The sequence below is a fragment of the Misgurnus anguillicaudatus genome, chromosome 22 (assembly GCF_027580225.2).
Source record: "Misgurnus anguillicaudatus chromosome 22, ASM2758022v2, whole genome shotgun sequence".
In the NCBI taxonomy this organism is placed as follows: domain Eukaryota; kingdom Metazoa; phylum Chordata; class Actinopteri; order Cypriniformes; family Cobitidae; genus Misgurnus; species Misgurnus anguillicaudatus.
In genome coordinates, this window is record NC_073358.2 from 39,120,899 (window position 1) to 39,139,043 (window position 18,145).

Here is an 18,145-nt window from a genome sequence, read left to right on the forward strand (position 1 = left end):
GTGGGGTCTTCTGCTGTTGTAGCCCATTCGGCTCAAGGTTGTGCGTGTTGTGGCTTCACAAATGCTTTGCTGCATACCTATTTCAGTTGCTCTTCTATCAGCTTGAATCAGTCGACCCATTCTCCTCTGACCTCTAGCATCAACAAGGCATTTTCACCCACAGGACTGCCACATGCTGGATGTTTTTCCCTTTTCACACCATTCTTTATAAACCCTAAAAATGGTTGTGCGCGAAAATCCCAGTAAAAAAACAGGAGATTGTCTTGACCAGGACCACACCCTTAAATGCATTGAAGCAACTGCCATGTGATTGGTTGATTAGATAATTGCATTAATGAGAAATTGAATAGGTGTTCCTTATAATCCTTTAGGTGAGTGTACATATTAGTCATAAATATACTACACGCTCAGAAAAAAGGTAAAAAAGTTTTTGTCACTGGGACACTACCTTTTAATAGGTCCTAATATGTACCTTTTAAAAAGTCCTAATATGTGCAATTTAGATATAGATATGTACATTTGAGGTATTAATTAACCTCTAAGGTACCAGCGTGTTCCTACCACTATGCACCTTTTATGTACCTAGTACAAAAGTGTACTTTTAGTGACAACTTTCGTACCTTCATCTACCTTTTTTCTGAGAGTTTATCTTAAGTATATAAATGTATGTCACTTTGGATAAAGGCATCTGCTAAATGCATAAATGTAAATGTACTCAAGAATGCAGATCACAAGCAGCTTTATAAAAATAAAGATGGATAGATGTTTGCCCTCTGTTGCAGTGCGTCCTGCGATGTCAATCTGGAGCCCCTCAGGTAGAGTCGTGTCACAGTTGTTTATTCTGATACAAGTATTTAAACACATCTTACGCCCTGTTGCCTTCTTTCCATTCTACTGTATAACAGCACCTCAGGCTTGCGTGTGGCCAGTGAGAGAGAAAGAATGAGCAGAAAGACCCTCTACGCGCACATCTCTGAGTGTACCCGTCTGGGGATGCGGTGCTCAGTCAGATGGTAGTGGAGGAGAGATCAGACAGCATCGGAATGGGCATCCTGCCCCTCCAAAGCACATCATCTGCTTATTGAGCGTTCGCAGGACACCAGAGGAGATAAAAGGGAGCTGAGGACCGAAAGGATGTTTTCTCTGTTGTGGAGGGTCCTGTTGGAGCTTTTATTGGTTTGGTGGATGTTTGAAGGGGTCATCAGGTGAGTTTTTCACAGGTGTGACTTTATGGCTTTAATTAAAAAGAGGTTTTATAGGTCATAATATATAGAAAAATGCAAGTGTCACTGATGTGTACATGTAATGTCCTCTGTTTGCCGCAATGTTTATATTTCTGTACTTGTATGTGTTTGTGCATGCATGGTCAGTCAGCCTTCATGGACGATGGGTTTATTTTAATACGGGGGAGCGTCCTTATGTTTCTGTTTGTGTGTTTGTTTGGGTGTTTGTTAGCGTTTTGTATCGGGGTCTCGGAAATATGAGGTTGAGACGTAGAGACAGCTCTTTTTACTGTCACTAAAAGTACAGATTTATTCAAGTTGGAATGAGATTTCATTATTATTGCACTCTCTGGAACAAGTCAATGTTCTAGAATGGGAATAGAAGGGCTTCTGAGATTCACCTGAGGATGAATTTATTGTGTGTCTCATTTTGATTCCCTATTTGTTGTGCGAAAGCGAGTTCATACTTTCACAAATTGAATTTGACACAGTTCTGCTCACGAACAGACAGGAAAATTGAAGAAGAACTGGACCAGAAAATTTCTCTAAATATGGAAGGAGATTTAAAGTGTGGGGGTTACGACGTCAAAGAGAGAAAGAGAGAAAGAGATAGAGCTGTTGTTTTTTCTGCTTAGACTTTTACTTAACTCTCACTTAATAAAATATTAACAAATACAACCAACCACAATTAGACCAACAGACATGTCATCGCTTTGTGTTGCACTGCCAACCTACAACTAAACCGAAAGGATGAGTGTGAGGCACAGTGGCTCAGTGGGTTGCATGTTGCTACAAGATGGTCCCTGGTTCAAGACTCGGGTGGGATGGGAGGTCTTTCTGTGTTTTTTTTGTTTTAGGTTTACTCTGAGATCTCAGGTTTCCGCCCAAAGATGTGCATGTTAGGTAAAAATGTCAAATTGTCCTTTCCCCAGCGTGTGTATATATGGTTCCAAGAGCAACAACAAGGCTTTTGTGGCCCAAACTTCATTTTCGGTTGACCTCCACATAGAATCAATAACAGCAAAGTGGCTGTAGTAGATTATTTCTGATAACAAGCAAAATAAATAACCAGTAAATAACTTAGCGTATAAACCATTACACTGAGGTAATGTTGAATAAAGTCATGTTAACTACAGATCCTTAAATTCGGGTCTGGCTGCCAAAACGCAAAGGGCTGATCCATACTCACCATTTCCTCACATCTATTTCTGTTCCTGAGGACAATTTAGCCACTAGCCAGACAAAGAAACAAAACCAGACTGGAAGTTAACTTTGGGGCAGGCTCGTAACCACGGCAATGTGAGTGCATCCGATGAAACCGTCTAAAGATCATCTTGTGCGTAGGTTTAATCGGTTCTTGACATGAATACACTTCTTTAAAAAATTGTGCACTAAAAGTGATTCACTGGCTTGTAATCATAGTGGAACCACTTTAAGGGCTATATAGCACTAATTAGTGATGGGGACGAGACCACCTATGCCGAGTCAAGACCGAGTCTTTGAAGGGTCGAGACAGAGTTCATTGGTTTTCAAATAGAGTCGAGTCCGAGTCAAGACCGAGTCTTTGAGGAAGCAAGTCTGAGTCGAGACCGAGTCCTTTAGGAATCGAGACCGAGTCGAGACCAAGACCATAAAAACATGTCAGTTGTCATATTCATGATTTAATATCACCCCAGTTAATAATCAACAGTTAGGCCTACAGATTAAGCTAGATTGGGAATTGTTTAGAGGAGCAGTTCCTACTGAAAAATCCAGCTAAGACCAGCATAAGCTGGTGAGCTGGTTTTAGCTGGTCTCCCAGCTTGGTTTTAGCTTGTTTTGCTGGTGTAGCAAGCTGGTTTTGCTGGTGTAGCAAGCTGGTCTAGCTGTGTTTTGGTCCCTTTTTAAGCTGGTCTAGCTGGACTTAGCTGGTCAGGCTGGAAGACCAGCTGTCCCACCAGCATGACCAGCTTTGTCAGACTGGGAGGACCAGCATAAACCTGCTAGTGCCACCTTAAACCAGCTAAAACCAGCTACCAGCTTATGCTGGTCTTAGCTGGATTTTTCAGTAGGGGTCTTAACGTTTTAATATGGACTAAGCTTTTACTATCATTAAAAATTCCCTACATGCATCATCTTCTGCCTATTTTTCTAGAGATAAATAAACGGCTCTGATGGCAGTATCTTTGCATTGCACCATGGGATGTCATTTTCAAATAATGTCCGTACGTGTTGTGTGGTTTTTTATATAAACATAAAAAAATCTGTTGGTCTCGAGGACTCGGTCTGAAATTAGGAGTCCTTCTCCTCCCACTGTGGTCCGAGATGGAGTCAAGACTGAGTCTTTGTAAGAACAAGTGCGAGACGAGTCCGAGAAAACAGAAATCGGTTCCGAGACCGACTCAAGTACTACATCACTAGCACTAATAAACGTTTTCAGCAGTAACAACATAAATAAATGGCTTTCGTGAAACAAACTTAACTTCCGGTAAACTTCTACAAAGAATCAATAACATAAAGTCCTTTTGAGAGTAATTTATTTCTGATAACAAGCAAAATAAACAAGAAGTACATTAAAAAACTACACTGAGCTAATGTTACTATGTAAAACGTGTACTATTTGTATACAATCTTAACTACAGATCGGTTGCCAAACCTCCCTTCACATAGCGGTGAACCACGATCGCAGTCTCCTCGTCTTTAGGAAACCAAAACATTTGTTATTTTCAACAAGGTATTTGTTCCTGAGTTCAGTTTAGCCACTAGCTATTAAAGAGCAACTATGGTCCGATTCACGATTTACATTTCCTTTGGTGTGTAAGTGTGTGTTAGTACATGTTAACGATATGCAAAAGGTACATACCCCAAAGTAAACGATGATGTGAGTTATCGTCTTCAACGTAAATCTCTTTTCTTGGACTACAACAAACACACGGATTGTAGGCAATGGTTTACTTCCTGGGATTGGTGATGTAGAAAAGACAGACATTATCATAATTCCACCTGCTTCTGACTCAGCCTGTAAGTTAACTCCTGTCAGCATTGCGTTGTGAGCAAATCTTTCAAACATGGCAAGGAGCGCCACATCCCCGGCCGACGTCACAGATGCACTCAGGCCAATCACAACGCACAGACCAGCTGGCCAATCAGGGAAACAGCGCCTCCCAGATCGATGAGTTTTGTACAAAATCAATGCGTTTGACAAAAGCTAGGGTGACCATACGTGCCATACTTCCCGAATGCGTACAGGCCAGGATTTCGGTGCGTCTTCCGGAAGTCGTATTTGTTGACCGCATACGCCATTTAATTAAAAACATAAGACATACAATCGTAGTTTCATTCTTACCCTAAAATGTAACGGTTGCTTTTCTGTAATTATAATAATAATCCTCTATGACATATGCGGTCGACAAATACGATTTCCGGAAGACGTACCCGAAATACTGACCAGGACGCGTCCGGGAAGAATGGCGCATATGGTCACCCTACGAAAGCAGTATATCTGGAGCTACAAAAATTTAATTTTTTTAGCAATAAAATAGATGCTCTTTAAACAAACAGAGACCGGAAGTTAAGTTACGTCCAGACGCATAGCCGCGACCACGTGCGTTAGTCCAATGAAACCACCTCTATATAGAACCCTAAGTGGTGCAATAGCACTACTATAGACCGTTTCAGCAGTAACAACATAAACAAGCGGCTGTCGCGGTCCGCATGTAACTTCCGGTAAACTCAGCTAAGAATAAATAACAACAAAGTACTTTAAACGTAGTTTATTTATATAACAAGAAAAAAACAGAACATTGATTACCTAGGAAACCAAAACATTTGTTATTTTCTACGAGGCATTTGTTCAAGAGATCAGTTTAGTCAGACCATTAAAAAAACGAAACCGGAAGTAAGGTTCGGATCCAGATGTGTATCACGTGCGTCCGATGAAACCGTCTGCACAACATGACCTACATAGTTGCTATATAGCACTTAAGTGGTTCCCCTATGAATCACTTTTAGCACTATTTTTTAGAGTGCATAGCCACAGATGCTGGAATAGCATAAATAAATAAATAAATAAATAAACTTTTGGGGAATCTATGCTACCCATTTTAAGTGAGCATTTCAATAAATTATTGATTAAAGTATTTGACAGGTTAGCTGGTTCATATAATTCAGTATAATAACAGTCCATTAGGGTGGAGCTCAAGCACAGAAGCACAGCTTAAGCTTGTCACTAGAGTGCCATGAAAAACTGTTAATGGATTGTTACAACATTAACAAATTTCTCCTAAACTTATTAAGAACTTTAAATATAAAACACAATGGAACAGAAAGTTTAAAATGTAACCCTGTCTGTGAAAAGCCAGCTAAAGTCTTTTTTTTTTGTGATTTACTGTTTTCTACATAAAACCATCCAGCATAAAAGGAAAGAACGTTAACCTTGATATCTTTAATGCTGACTGAGTAAGGCCATGTCAAAGATTGAAATGAATGTGAATTCACTGCGTGAACTCAAACTTTGTTGCTGCTCATCTCATATTAGATTATAAGACTTTAGCCTGGATTTGACAGGGTCACAAATGAGAAAAATGCTAAACAGATGCAGTTTACAAGTTCTGTATTTCAAACGAAATCTGTTATATGACAGGGAAATTTGTTGGGTGAAATCATTTTCTGTCTCTTTCAGGTGTGTGTTTAGTAAAGAGCTAAAATCTCCCAGCACCAGGGTAAAGCCCATGTCTCCATCCGATTTCCTGGATAAACTAATGGGAAAGACATCAGGATATGATGCTCGGATCAGGCCTAACTTTAAAGGTATACAATCTATTTCAAACTGCTTTAAAGGCGCTCTAAGCGAATCTGCGAGACGTCATTTATTGTTGATGTTTGAACTGTTTTCAAACTAACGGAGCATAGCTAACTCCTCCCCCTCCCTTCCGTGCTTTCATGAACACGCCCAACCCCCAACCCCAAATCCTTCTTGTCGTTTATTGGCTGGAACACTTTGTTATGTTTCGTGGTGCTAGGTTTGGCCACTGTGTTTTATTGCAGTTTGTGGAGCCTGGGCTGTCTGAGATCGCATTTTTTTACAGTTTGCAGCAAACAGATAGTGAGGAGATGTTTGCTGTATGTAACAAAAAATGTTTTATGGTCTAAAACGCGTGAATTTGCTTAGAGCACCTTTAACTCATTTTACTTTAGAAATAATTAGGGGTTGTTTATTCACTAATATGCCCTTTCCAAAAAGTGCACCTCTCGAGTTCACATTATTACATCAGAGGAACAAACTGGTTCCAAAAAGTGCATATTAGTATATCAAAGGTACATATTGGTACCTTAAAAGCACTTATTGGTAGCCTGGGTTTCCCCATGCTGCCTTGCGTTCCAATTTATTTACGCTGCAAGTCTGGTCTGGTGTTAGCCAGGCTAACATATTTGTACTAAATGCTACATATCATGACCTTTTTTAAGGGTAGCCTACTGCTACTGCCCCAGTGACAGCTTTGGACAATTGGTGATTTTAAGTGTCCAGTAACCTGTTGATAATTGTGAAACATTATCAGTGTATGTTGGTGAAAGTAGACTATTAGTTTTCGGTCCTTTCATTTTTTTAGTTTTGCAAGTTATTTCAAGTTACTATTTAGAGGTCCCGTTCTTTCTGTGTTTTTGAAGCTTTGATTGTGTTTACAGTGTGCAATATAACATGTAAAAACCGCGTTATTTTTCACACAATTTACTTATCTCTATAGCGCTGTTTTCACTGTCCTCGAAACGGGCTAATATCTTCCTTGTCTATGAAGTCCCTCCTTCAGAAATACGTATCGAGTACTGATTGTGTAGTTTGTTTAGTGTGTTGTGATTCGACAGCAGCTTAGCTTGCTGTTAGCTTAGCTGGCGACTGATGTATTCCTGTGGGCGGAGTTGAGTAAAAAACTGTTCAACTGACGTCATTCAATCAGGAAGTAGAGGGCTGTAGTCCAAACCGGCTGTTCGCTGTAGGCTTTGAAAGGCGAATTCTGTTAAAGGAATTATATCGCCTGAGCTTTATCATTTTACAGGTATTATTTATGCTATTATAGCAACATTACGCACTAACTAGGGTTTAAAAAATGGGATTAGAAAGAAAGTGACCTTTAAGGCAGACATTTTTGTACAGTAATAGATATGGTTAATACTCAGAGACCTCCATTATTATTGTATTTCAGTAAATGTAGATATACAAACAAACAAGGGCCCTTGTGTTCTTTCAGAGAGGTTATTGGTACTGGAGAATAGGGCCTTCTATATGTAATAAATCTCACTGCCTAGGGACTTCTGGAAGTCAGTCAGAAAGGATTTTAACTGCTGACTCAGAGTCGTTCAGTGTTATTTTTCATTGTTCTCTCACTTCACTTTCTTTCTATTCAATTATATTTCGGTGATTTTGAAAAGTCATATAATGCCACACACAGTACAGAAGCAAAAAACGCTACTGCAGCTTAATCTTTTAGACAAATGTGTGATATTAGGATGTCCTCAGCAGAAAGTATATTTACGTTCTGAGCTTCACATGTGATAAAAGAGGAAAAAGTGCTGCAGCTAGAAACACAGAGCAACATAAGAGCTCATTAAACTATATGACCCCCCCCCCATGGGTTCTCCAGTCTATTTTTTAACATCCCCACCTTTAGACAGAGTCAACATTCAACAAGAGGAAAGGACAGGCATGCCGAACAGAAACAGACCGAACGTAGCACAGAATCCCAACCTTGGATGGTGATGAGGATGAATTCAGAAACGTGCAGGATACGGCTGTCAGCTCAGGATAAATTTCGCTCTGTAAAATGTGTCACAACAGCCTCTGTGAGAATCTTTGATGGACATTCCTCCATTGGCATCAAGGCCATGTAATGTGCCTTGCTGTCTGGCCGAATATGTTAACCCAAAGACCTAAATCTGTCTTTCTTTCTTTCTTTTTTTCTGTCTCTCTGTCATATCTCCTGTGCTGTCTCTCTCTATCTGTGGGTGTCTCCGAGCTCTTGTATATTTCATGTGTGTTCTACATCAGACATGTGGCTGTCAGGGCGTGCAAGGGAGCGTCCCCTCTGATCAGCTATAAATATCACTAATGTTATGGATGTTTTGTCAATAAATAAAACATTGGCATTAAATATTTACCACAGACATTTCACAGCAACTGTGTGTTAATTAAACATATCAAAAAATAAATCAACATATACAAGTCTGTCAATGCGAATGAAGCAGTTCATTTGTGGAAAAGAAGACACTACTGAAAATGCTTTCATTTAGATTGTCACTTGTAATTTTTATTTAACAATCTTTTGATTATCTTCTGAATTTTATGGCATGGAAACTATATTGTTATTAATGGCAAAAGACATTTTTTATTCTATTATGTAAAATTTGTCATCAAACTGAGGTTTTCAGTATTTTTTGTGATTAAGAATATATACGAGATTTTATACATTTGGGTGATTCTCACGAAATCTAGATTTAAAAGGTGTCCAGCATCATAATTTTTAAAAAGCCCTTGAGCCAATTTTTTTGCACATATAAGATTTCTTCTTATGAACTTACTATAATCATTATTTTTAGAGGATTTAAAAATATTTCCTATAGAATTATTTACATTTTTTTAGATTATCATATCAAAAATTATCATTACCGCAACATGATATTACATTAAAGGTCACGTTCTTCCTGGTCCCATTTTTTAAACCCTAGTTAGTGTGTAATGTTGCTATAATAGCATAAATATTCCTGTAAAATGATAAAGCTCAAAGTTCATTGCCAGGCAATATATTTTCTTTAACAGAATTTGCCTTTTAAAGCCTACAGCGAACTGCCGTTTTGGACTACAACCCTCAACCTGCTTTAATGAAGTCAATAAAACTGTTTTTTGACTAAACTCCGCCCACAGGAATACTTCAGTCGCCAGCTAAGCTAACGGCAAGCTAAGCTGCTGTCGAATTCCAACACACTAAACAAAACTACACAATCAGAACTCGTTACGTATTTCTGAAGGAGGGACTTCATAGAACAAGTAAGACATCAGCGCATTTTTAGCACAGTGAAACCAGCGCTATACAGATATGTAAATTATGTGACTAATACCGCGTTTTTTTTTTAAACATGAAACATGAACACATGTAATATATTGCGCACTGTAAACACAATCAAGCTTCAAAAACACAGAAAGTATGGGAGCTTTAAATATATGCATTTACAAACTCATGTTTCGGTAATGAGAACTAAAAAGTTGTCTTGGTAAATTTTTTTTTTACTTTTATATGGAGAGAAAAATAAGAACTGCTTACCTGTTACCTTGAGTGTCACAGTCCATTATGTCCCTTCCAACAATTTTTTTTGAAAATGTTAGTTCCTTGAGGGCTTAAACAATGTTTGAAAATTGTTGTGGAGGATGAGAAAATTGGTCTTGGACACATTTATATTCCTAATTATTGTCACTACATTTACCAATGATCACCAAACACCACATGTTTCTTTACTGTAAATGTTTACAGTAGCCTAACATGCACTGAAGCTTTTTATTTATTTTTTTAGATTTTTTAATTATAAATATTTCCATGTCAAAGAACCCAAATCCAGTCATGGACACGTTGCGGTAATGAACATTTTCCCCTTAAATGTAGAAATAAACAACAAAATTGGTTTGTATGATGTCATTTGAAATCATGTGCAAAATAGTACATGAAGAGATGTTTATAACTGTATACTTATTATTTCGATAGCATTTACTTTTATTATCAAAATGTTTCATGTCACCTCGCAAGTCTAATTTCGCGATAATCACCCATTTGGCTTTCAGATTTTCATATTTTGTCTGTGTCAAAGGGGTATGCGATGTGTGTGTGTGTGAGAGAGAGTAGGAAATTAGTTTGTTTTCTTACAAACTTTATCTTTTTTCAGGACCTCCTGTTAATGTCACCTGCAACATATTCATCAACAGCTTCGGCTCTGTCACAGAGACCACTATGGTATGCGCGCGTGCGCGCACACACACACACACACACACACACACACACACACACACACACACACACACACACACACACACACACACACACACACACACACACACACACACACACACACACACACACACACACACACGCACCTGTCAGTATATATTAGATTAATGTCCATTAATATTACAGAGAGGCAACAGAGGAGCCATCAAACTTATTTTCTTTAGCCTTGCTTTGAATGACAGGTGGATATTTGTCATTATTAAAAATATGCTCATAGGAGATATGTTTGATTACAGTGTCAAAGAAGAGAACTAAATGATTAAGGAACCTGTCAATCTGAAATTTGTCTTAACATTGCTTATAATCTTGGTTTTAAAGGCCTACTGATCTGCTTTGAAATTAATTAAATATGATCACTAGACTAGAACACAGCTGTACAATTTCAGATGGTTTTGTTGGAAGACCAGAAGGTCAAATTAAAAACTGGCATTTCAATTAAATAAAGGCTTTATTCAAAAAAAAAAAAAAAAATTATTATTTGTTTTCTACTATAAGTTTTACACAGCCTCTGGTGATGATTTTTTAAAATTGTGATTATAGTTTCTGTACCACAGTCCTAGTAGCAGCCAGCAAAACAAAAAAACAAAATGGATACTGCATTTAATAAATGTGTGAAAATGTGCTGTTGTTAAAAATGTTTAATTAATACAGCTTTTCAAAACACATTATTCCTGACTGAAAAAAATATGCATTTAACCTATTTAAAGAAAAATTAAGCTTGTTTTTTTCATTGACCAATTAATCAATATTAAATCTTTAGATGTTATTTGTTTACATTTGGTGATAGTGTAGAAAACACTGTGTAACAATGAAATAAAAGGATGTATCCAAACATATGAGAATAATACCTTTAATAATTAATTTAACACAAACCATTTCACTTTTATTCCCACACTCAATAATTAATTCTCACTTATGTTTTCAACTCTATAAAAGTCATCTCATGATTTAAATCTGAATTTTTCAGGACTACCGGCTGAATGTTTTTCTACGGCAGCAGTGGAACGACCCACGGTTGGCATATAAAGAATATCCAGATGATTCTCTGGATCTAGACCCATCCATGCTGGACTCCATCTGGAAGCCAGATCTGTTCTTTGCCAATGAGAAAGGCGCCAACTTTCACGAGGTCACCACGGACAACAAACTGCTGAGGATTTTCCAGAATGGAAATGTGCTTTACAGCATCAGGTGCACTATACCGCCCTCCAGAGGTTTCTGAAATAATCCCAAACTATTATAGGAAAGATGGAATTGTGAGAGAGTTTAGTGCAGTGGCGGCTCATGACTGCTCATCCGGGGGGCGCTAATTCAAAATAAGTGTTCGGAGTGTCATGTGTGTTGGTTGCATTTTCAAAATATGTGTTTGTTGCACACGCGTCAAAATCGTTTATGATATAAGAGACGCTTATGTTCACAAAATACACGCAAGACACTCCCTTAACAGTTAACTCTGATTAGGCATGAGATTATGCGAGTATCTGGCAAATGCTTAAATTAAAATGTTTACTTAAACTGGTCCCTCTCAAATGGGTCAGTAAACATCTGTTAGTATTGCTCAGTATGTGTCCTTACTCACTGTGAATAGATGACAAGGACTGGTAACACATCTTCTGTTAGCTTTTGCCTTTACATTCATATTACTCTCTCTCTCTCTCTCTTCTTCTCTGTCTTCCACCTACATGCAATGCAGTCCTAAGGGGAACTGAAGCCATTTTCACCCAATACAATATCTGTTTCTTTGCAGAGTGCATCACCTACAGTATGCTTTCAAACAATCCAGATGGGACCCAAAGCCATAATACTCAACTTCATTTAATCCTTTAGGCTAGTTATTCGCAACCAAGAGCACAAAAAAGAGGTTATGACTTAAAAACATGAGGACTATTACTACTTTAAAGTGACAATGACAACTTAATTTCATATTTTTTTTCGGTTACTTTAGCTAATTCGTACAATGTATAATTTAATGCAAAAGCATTGAATTATTAAAAAAAGCAATAATAACCCTACACTGTGAAAAAGTTGGTTTAACTTAAAGAAGTAAGTTACCTAGTTGCCTTAATTTTGAGTTAATGCAACTTAAAAATATTAGTTTAAATTAACTAATATACTTTCTAAAGGCGGAGTGCACGATATCTGAAAAATGCTTTGAAAAAGAGAGTCGAGCCAAGTACCAAAACACACTTGTAGCCAATAAAGGGCGTGTCCACTAACCGACATCGTTGCCTGGGTTGTGTATGTGTGGGGCAGGTCTATCAACAGAAGGTCCATATTCTATTGGGTTGTGTTTGTTTAGGTGATTTCAAATATCAACATATGCTTTCAGAGAATTTATGGACCCTGCCTTTAAAGGTGCAGTGTGTAAATTTTAGTGACATCTAGTGGTGAGGTTGCGAATTGCAACCAACGGCTTAATCCACTGCTCACCCCTCGCTTTTGAAACACATAGAGAAGCTACGGTAGCCGCCACCGGACAAACATGTCAACTTAGTAAAAAAAATTGTCCGTTAAGGGCTTCTATAGAAAAATGGCGGCACAAAATGGCAACTTCCATGTACGGGGACCCTCAGTGTATGTAGATAAAAATGTCTCTTTCTACGGTAATAAACACATAACCGTTCATTATGAAAGGTCTTTATACACCCCTAATGATATAGTTTTGAATATTATTATGCATTTCTGTCAAGAGATCCTTCTAAAAATTACACACTGCACCTTTAATTGAATTAATTTAAAATTTTGAGGCAACCAACTTTAAACTAAGTTGATCCAACAAATCTTTTTTTACAGTGTTCCCCTTAAACCCAATGACACTGAAGTGAATGCAGATTGTACAAAATATACAAATAATTATTCAAGTAAGCTGCTTCATTAAAAAAATAAATGTGAATTGCTGTGAGATTGTGTTTGCAATATACACATACTGTAGCTTTTGAAACATATACGAGTTATTTCTAAGGCAAAATAACCTGTGAAGCATTGCTTTATGCATCTAGGCACAATACTCTCTCTTTTATATTTCTTTAGGCTTACTCTGATTCTTTCATGTCCTATGAATCTGAAAAATTTCCCAATGGACATACAGACCTGCACTATGCAGTTAGAGAGCTGTAAGACATTCTCAACTATTCACATTTTTACCTTTCCCTTTTTTATATACCCATGACTCACTCTCTTTCTTTTTGTTCAGTTGGCTACACTATGAATGATCTGATATTTCAGTGGTTGGATGACGGCCCAGTGCAAGTGGCTGAAGATCTTGTGCTGCCCCAGTTTGTCCTAAAGGAGGAGAAAGACCTGGGATACTGTACAAAACACTACAACACCGGTACACTATTCAAAGATCATTGCATAAGCTTAGGTTTTCTAAGTGGTTGTCGGCTTCAGACCTGTCCCCAAGTTTCAATTATATTTCTATGGCTTAGGCATTTCCTTCAGCTTATGTGTGCTGGTTGGTTTAGTCTTTTTTGTTTTATCATTCACAAAAAATAAACACTATACAATATCTGAATGCCTTTAAAATGATAACACATCTCTTTTCGTCCTATCATTTATGTCCATAGCACAAACACTGCTGAATAAGTTACATTCAGACATTCAAAAGTGAATAGTGATGATTTTCACTGTCAAGAAAAATGATCTCAAGCTGTCACTGGAACAGTCCCCTTTAAGAAGGTCTTAATATGTACCATTTAGGTACAGATATGTATACATTTGGTACCAATATGTACCTCTGAGGCACTATAACTCTTTAGGTCCAGCGGGTGATTTTAAAAGGGCACCAACCCAATTTTTTGGCCATTTATTTTTGACTGTGTAGGAAGTACCACTGATATGTGCTGTATTTACTTTTGCTGCATACCATGATTATGTTTCATCCAGGTAAATTCACCTGCATAGAGGTAAAGTTTCATCTGGAGAGGCAGATGGGTTATTACCTTATCCAGATGTACATCCCCAGCCTATTAACAGTCATCCTGTCGTGGATCTCCTTTTGGATCAACATGGATGCTGCTCCGGCTCGTGTTGGGCTGGGCATTACTACAGTTCTTACCATGACAACACAGAGCTCTGGATCCAGAGCATCACTACCTAAGGTACGAGATAACCTAAGTCATCAAGTATAACCATCAGAAACTGACTGAATTGTCACTTTGTTCACACAAACAGCAATTATATCTCTGGAAGTCTATGTTCCATAAATTAGCTATTAGACTACTATATTATTAAGTTTATTCATGTTACAGACACTTCCCTGCTGAAAAAAACAATAAAACCATTAAAGAAAATTCTAATGGTTTACATTAAAATACCAATAGGAACCATTAGCTTTTACCATTAAAACCACTACACTGTAGTGTGTTTTGGGCCATATTCCATTAGAACCAATACAATTCCCAATAAAACCAATAAAACCATTAGAATTTTCTGTATTCGTTTTATTGTTTTTTTCAGCAGGGTTATCCTGTATTGTATTGATTGTATTGTATTGCTGACCTTACAGGTGTCCTACGTAAAGGCCATTGACATCTGGATGGCAGTGTGCCTGCTGTTTGTCTTTGCTGCTTTGCTGGAGTACGCGGCTGTCAATTTTGTTTCTCGACAACACAAAGAATTTTTCAGACTCAGGAAAAAATTGCGAGAGGAGCAGCGCTGCAGAGCTGTAAGTGTCAGTCAGGAGTTTTCCTCTGTCACATGCACACATTTGGGTGATAATGGAGACTCCCTATGTCCCTGTGTTCATTCACCTGTAATATCATGTCAAACTTATAATTCTTATAATTAAATAAATACGTATAATTATAATAACTTATAAGCCTATTCTCAGACTTCTCTTGGGAGTATCAGTCTATACAGCCATTTCCTTTTCTCCATTGATCATCTCTTTATTTGCGAGAACATCATGGCATACTAAACCAGCACGGCAGAGCACTTCATCTTCCCTCCATCGCCCTGCAGGGCAATCTGTGTTTGCGAAGGAGGGCAGCGTGTGTTTGAGAGAGACTCAGTGGATGAGTTGGTGGCACTGTGCCTCCTCACGTTGCTATTAGGCATGCAAACATACTAGTGCACTCAGGCTCTTTTACATAATGTACATATTAAATACACACATACGTGCATAATGTGCACACTCTACTTCACATGGGCTGTTTGGTCATATTTTTGTATCTTGTGTGCAATAACTCACCCAAAGCAATGACCTGTAAACAATGTGATTCAACACAAACGCCAAACTGACCACATCTAACACTGAAACATTTTTTACCAAAGCTTATGTGTGTGTGTTGATGTGCAAAATTGCAGACTTATGTCTTATCAAATGAGATATTACTGTAAAAATTTGCATTTCCATTTGAGATTTTTAAAGTTACATTCTGACCCTGTTAGTGTGCATGATTTCACAGCAGTCAGTCTGTTGAACAATGCACAGAGAGGGAATATTTTATCATTTTGAATAAATAATTCAAATCCATTTTTAAACACCTTTTGTGTTGCGTTTAGGCCTGTTGTCAAGCTGCAGGAGCAGAGATGAAAAACAAAAGCAACAATGTTTCAGGGAGCACACCGTGCAAAAATGCACAACGCCACTGCTGCGCCTGTGTACGGGTATGCAACCACATAAAGTGTATACTAATGTGTAGTTGTGTCCCAAATGATGTACTATAAAGTATGCATTATATAGTGAATTTACAACTCAAAGATTTGTTTATACACTATGGGGCAGTTTCCTGGACAGGGTTTAGATTAAGCCAGGACTAGGCATTAGTTATATATATATATAAAACATACTGGTGTGCATCTTGAGACAAAACAATGGCACTGATTTATTTCAGTTAAGACAGCTGAAACATACATTTTAGTCCAGGACTAGACCAAAACCCTGTCCAGGAAACTGCCCATATTACAACTATGATTGTCAACATTAATTAATCATGTGTTTTATGATATATTGTGTATAATATAGCCTAAAAGAAAATATTAAACGTATATATCAAGTATTATATTTACACATATTAGTTTATTACACCTTGTGTATTTTGAAGGGGAATTCTACTATGGATACACTTCTGCCCCTACCAATAATAAAATGCTCATTCTCATGATGTGCTACCATTTTTAATATATTGTCATTTTTCTTTATTTTTAGGAAGAGCAGTTAGCTTTGCATAATCAGGACTTGTACTTTATGGGATACGGGATTGACAGCTCTCTATCTGGGGACGGGCCTCTCTCTGAGGCCGCCGCCTTGTTTGCAGGACTACCGCCTGGCCACGTGCTGTTCGACATCCGCCGCCGTTTTGTGGAGCGGGCAAAACGGATCGACACTATCTCACGAGCTGTATTCCCTCTTAGCTTCCTTGTTTTTAATGTCTTCTACTGGCTCACGTACAAAGTTCTTAGACACGAGGACATTCATGCTAACCTGCGACCCTAAGATTGTGTGAACCCCAAACTTTTCCCTTTCCAGGATCCTATTTTGTGAGATTACAGCAGGGGTGGGCAACGTCTGTCGGGGTGCCGAGGTCCTGCAGAGTTTAGCTCCAGTGCTAATCAAGCACACATGAACAACTAATCAAGGTCTAAAGAGTCACCTGAAAACTACAGGTAGGTGAGGTTTTATCAGGTTTGGAGCTAAAATCTACAAGACATCGGCACTCCAGGACCGACGTTGCCTACCCCTGACCTACAGTATGTGTATGAGATTAGTGTACCTCCCCATGTGTAGGACTAAATCAAACTGGTTAAACAAAAGTGACACTCTCTCTGCATGAGTGAGTTTATATGCATGTGTTCCAGACCACATTTATACAACGATCAAAATCAAAATTTAGGGGTGGTTTCCCAGACAGGGTTATGTTAAAATGTCCACATTGTAGGTCTGACCCAAAATGTGCTGTTTAAGGGTGTGTCCTTTTAAATGCAAATGAGCTGATCTCTGCACTAAATGTCAGTGCCGTGGTTGGATAGTGCATATTAAGAGGTGGTATTATCCCCTTCTGACATCACAAGGGGAGCCAAATTTCAACAACCTATTTTTTCACATGCTTGCAGAGAATGGTTTACCAAAACTAAGTTACTGGGTTGATCTTTTTCACATTTTCTAGGTTGATAAAAGCACTGGGGACCCAATTAGCACTTAAACATGGAAGTAGTCAAATTTTCATATGATGTCCCCTTTAAGTAATTTTTACCTTACAAAAAACAATACTCGTATGCATCTCGAGACAAAATAACAGCACTGATTTATGTTGAGATGTCAGGACAAGGTGTTATTAAATCAAGGCAGCTCAAACATGCATAGTAGTATGGGGAAAAAAACACACCACCCCTTAGTGTATTTGCTGAATTTGACAGAGCTTCAGTCTAAAAGCTATAGGTCGCAGTTTGCACATGTTAGGCTGTTTATAATAGAATAATTTAGTTTATTTGGTTTCTTATGGCAGATTTTTTAGTAAAGATGTTAAATATATTGGGGCGGTTCCCCAGACAGGGCTTATCCTATTTCCAGACTAAAATGAATGTCTGAGGTGCCCTCATTTAAACATTTTGTACTTACTGTTTTGTCTCAAGATACACACCATTAACGTTTTTTGTAAGGTATGTTTGTAAAAATTACTTAAATGTCCTAATATAACTTAGACCAAGTACTAGAATAATCTAAACCCTGTCTGGGAAACCGTCCCATTTTCACTTTCTAGGTACCATTGGTAAATAAAGTCCAACCAGTAGCTGCATGGTTAACCTAGCAGCTATTTTCATACGAGTCACAGCTTTAAATTTAAGTGAGACATGACAAAGCCAGGGATACATTTAAAATGTTAATTCACAAATGAAGCCTAGTAAAAAAAAAATCAATTGAGGTTTAAACAAGTATTATTTATGTTGGTCGAG

At 38.0% G+C, this 18,145-nt stretch overlaps 1 protein-coding gene across 1 annotated transcript; it reads left to right on the plus strand.

The window, feature by feature from the left end:
- The first annotated feature begins 797 nt into the window (after positions 1–797).
- glra4b (glycine receptor, alpha 4b) lies at positions 798–18,072 on the plus strand. Its single transcript, XM_055198868.2, has 10 exons — positions 798–1,205; positions 5,884–6,011; positions 10,128–10,195; positions 11,217–11,440; positions 13,280–13,362; positions 13,443–13,580; positions 14,135–14,349; positions 14,757–14,915; positions 15,755–15,859; positions 16,401–18,072. Exons 1-10 carry the CDS (start codon positions 1,135–1,137, stop codon positions 16,686–16,688), a joined length of 1,479 nt encoding a protein of 492 aa, XP_055054843.2. The 5' UTR covers positions 798–1,134; the 3' UTR covers positions 16,689–18,072.
- The last annotated feature ends 73 nt before the right edge of the window (positions 18,073–18,145 follow it).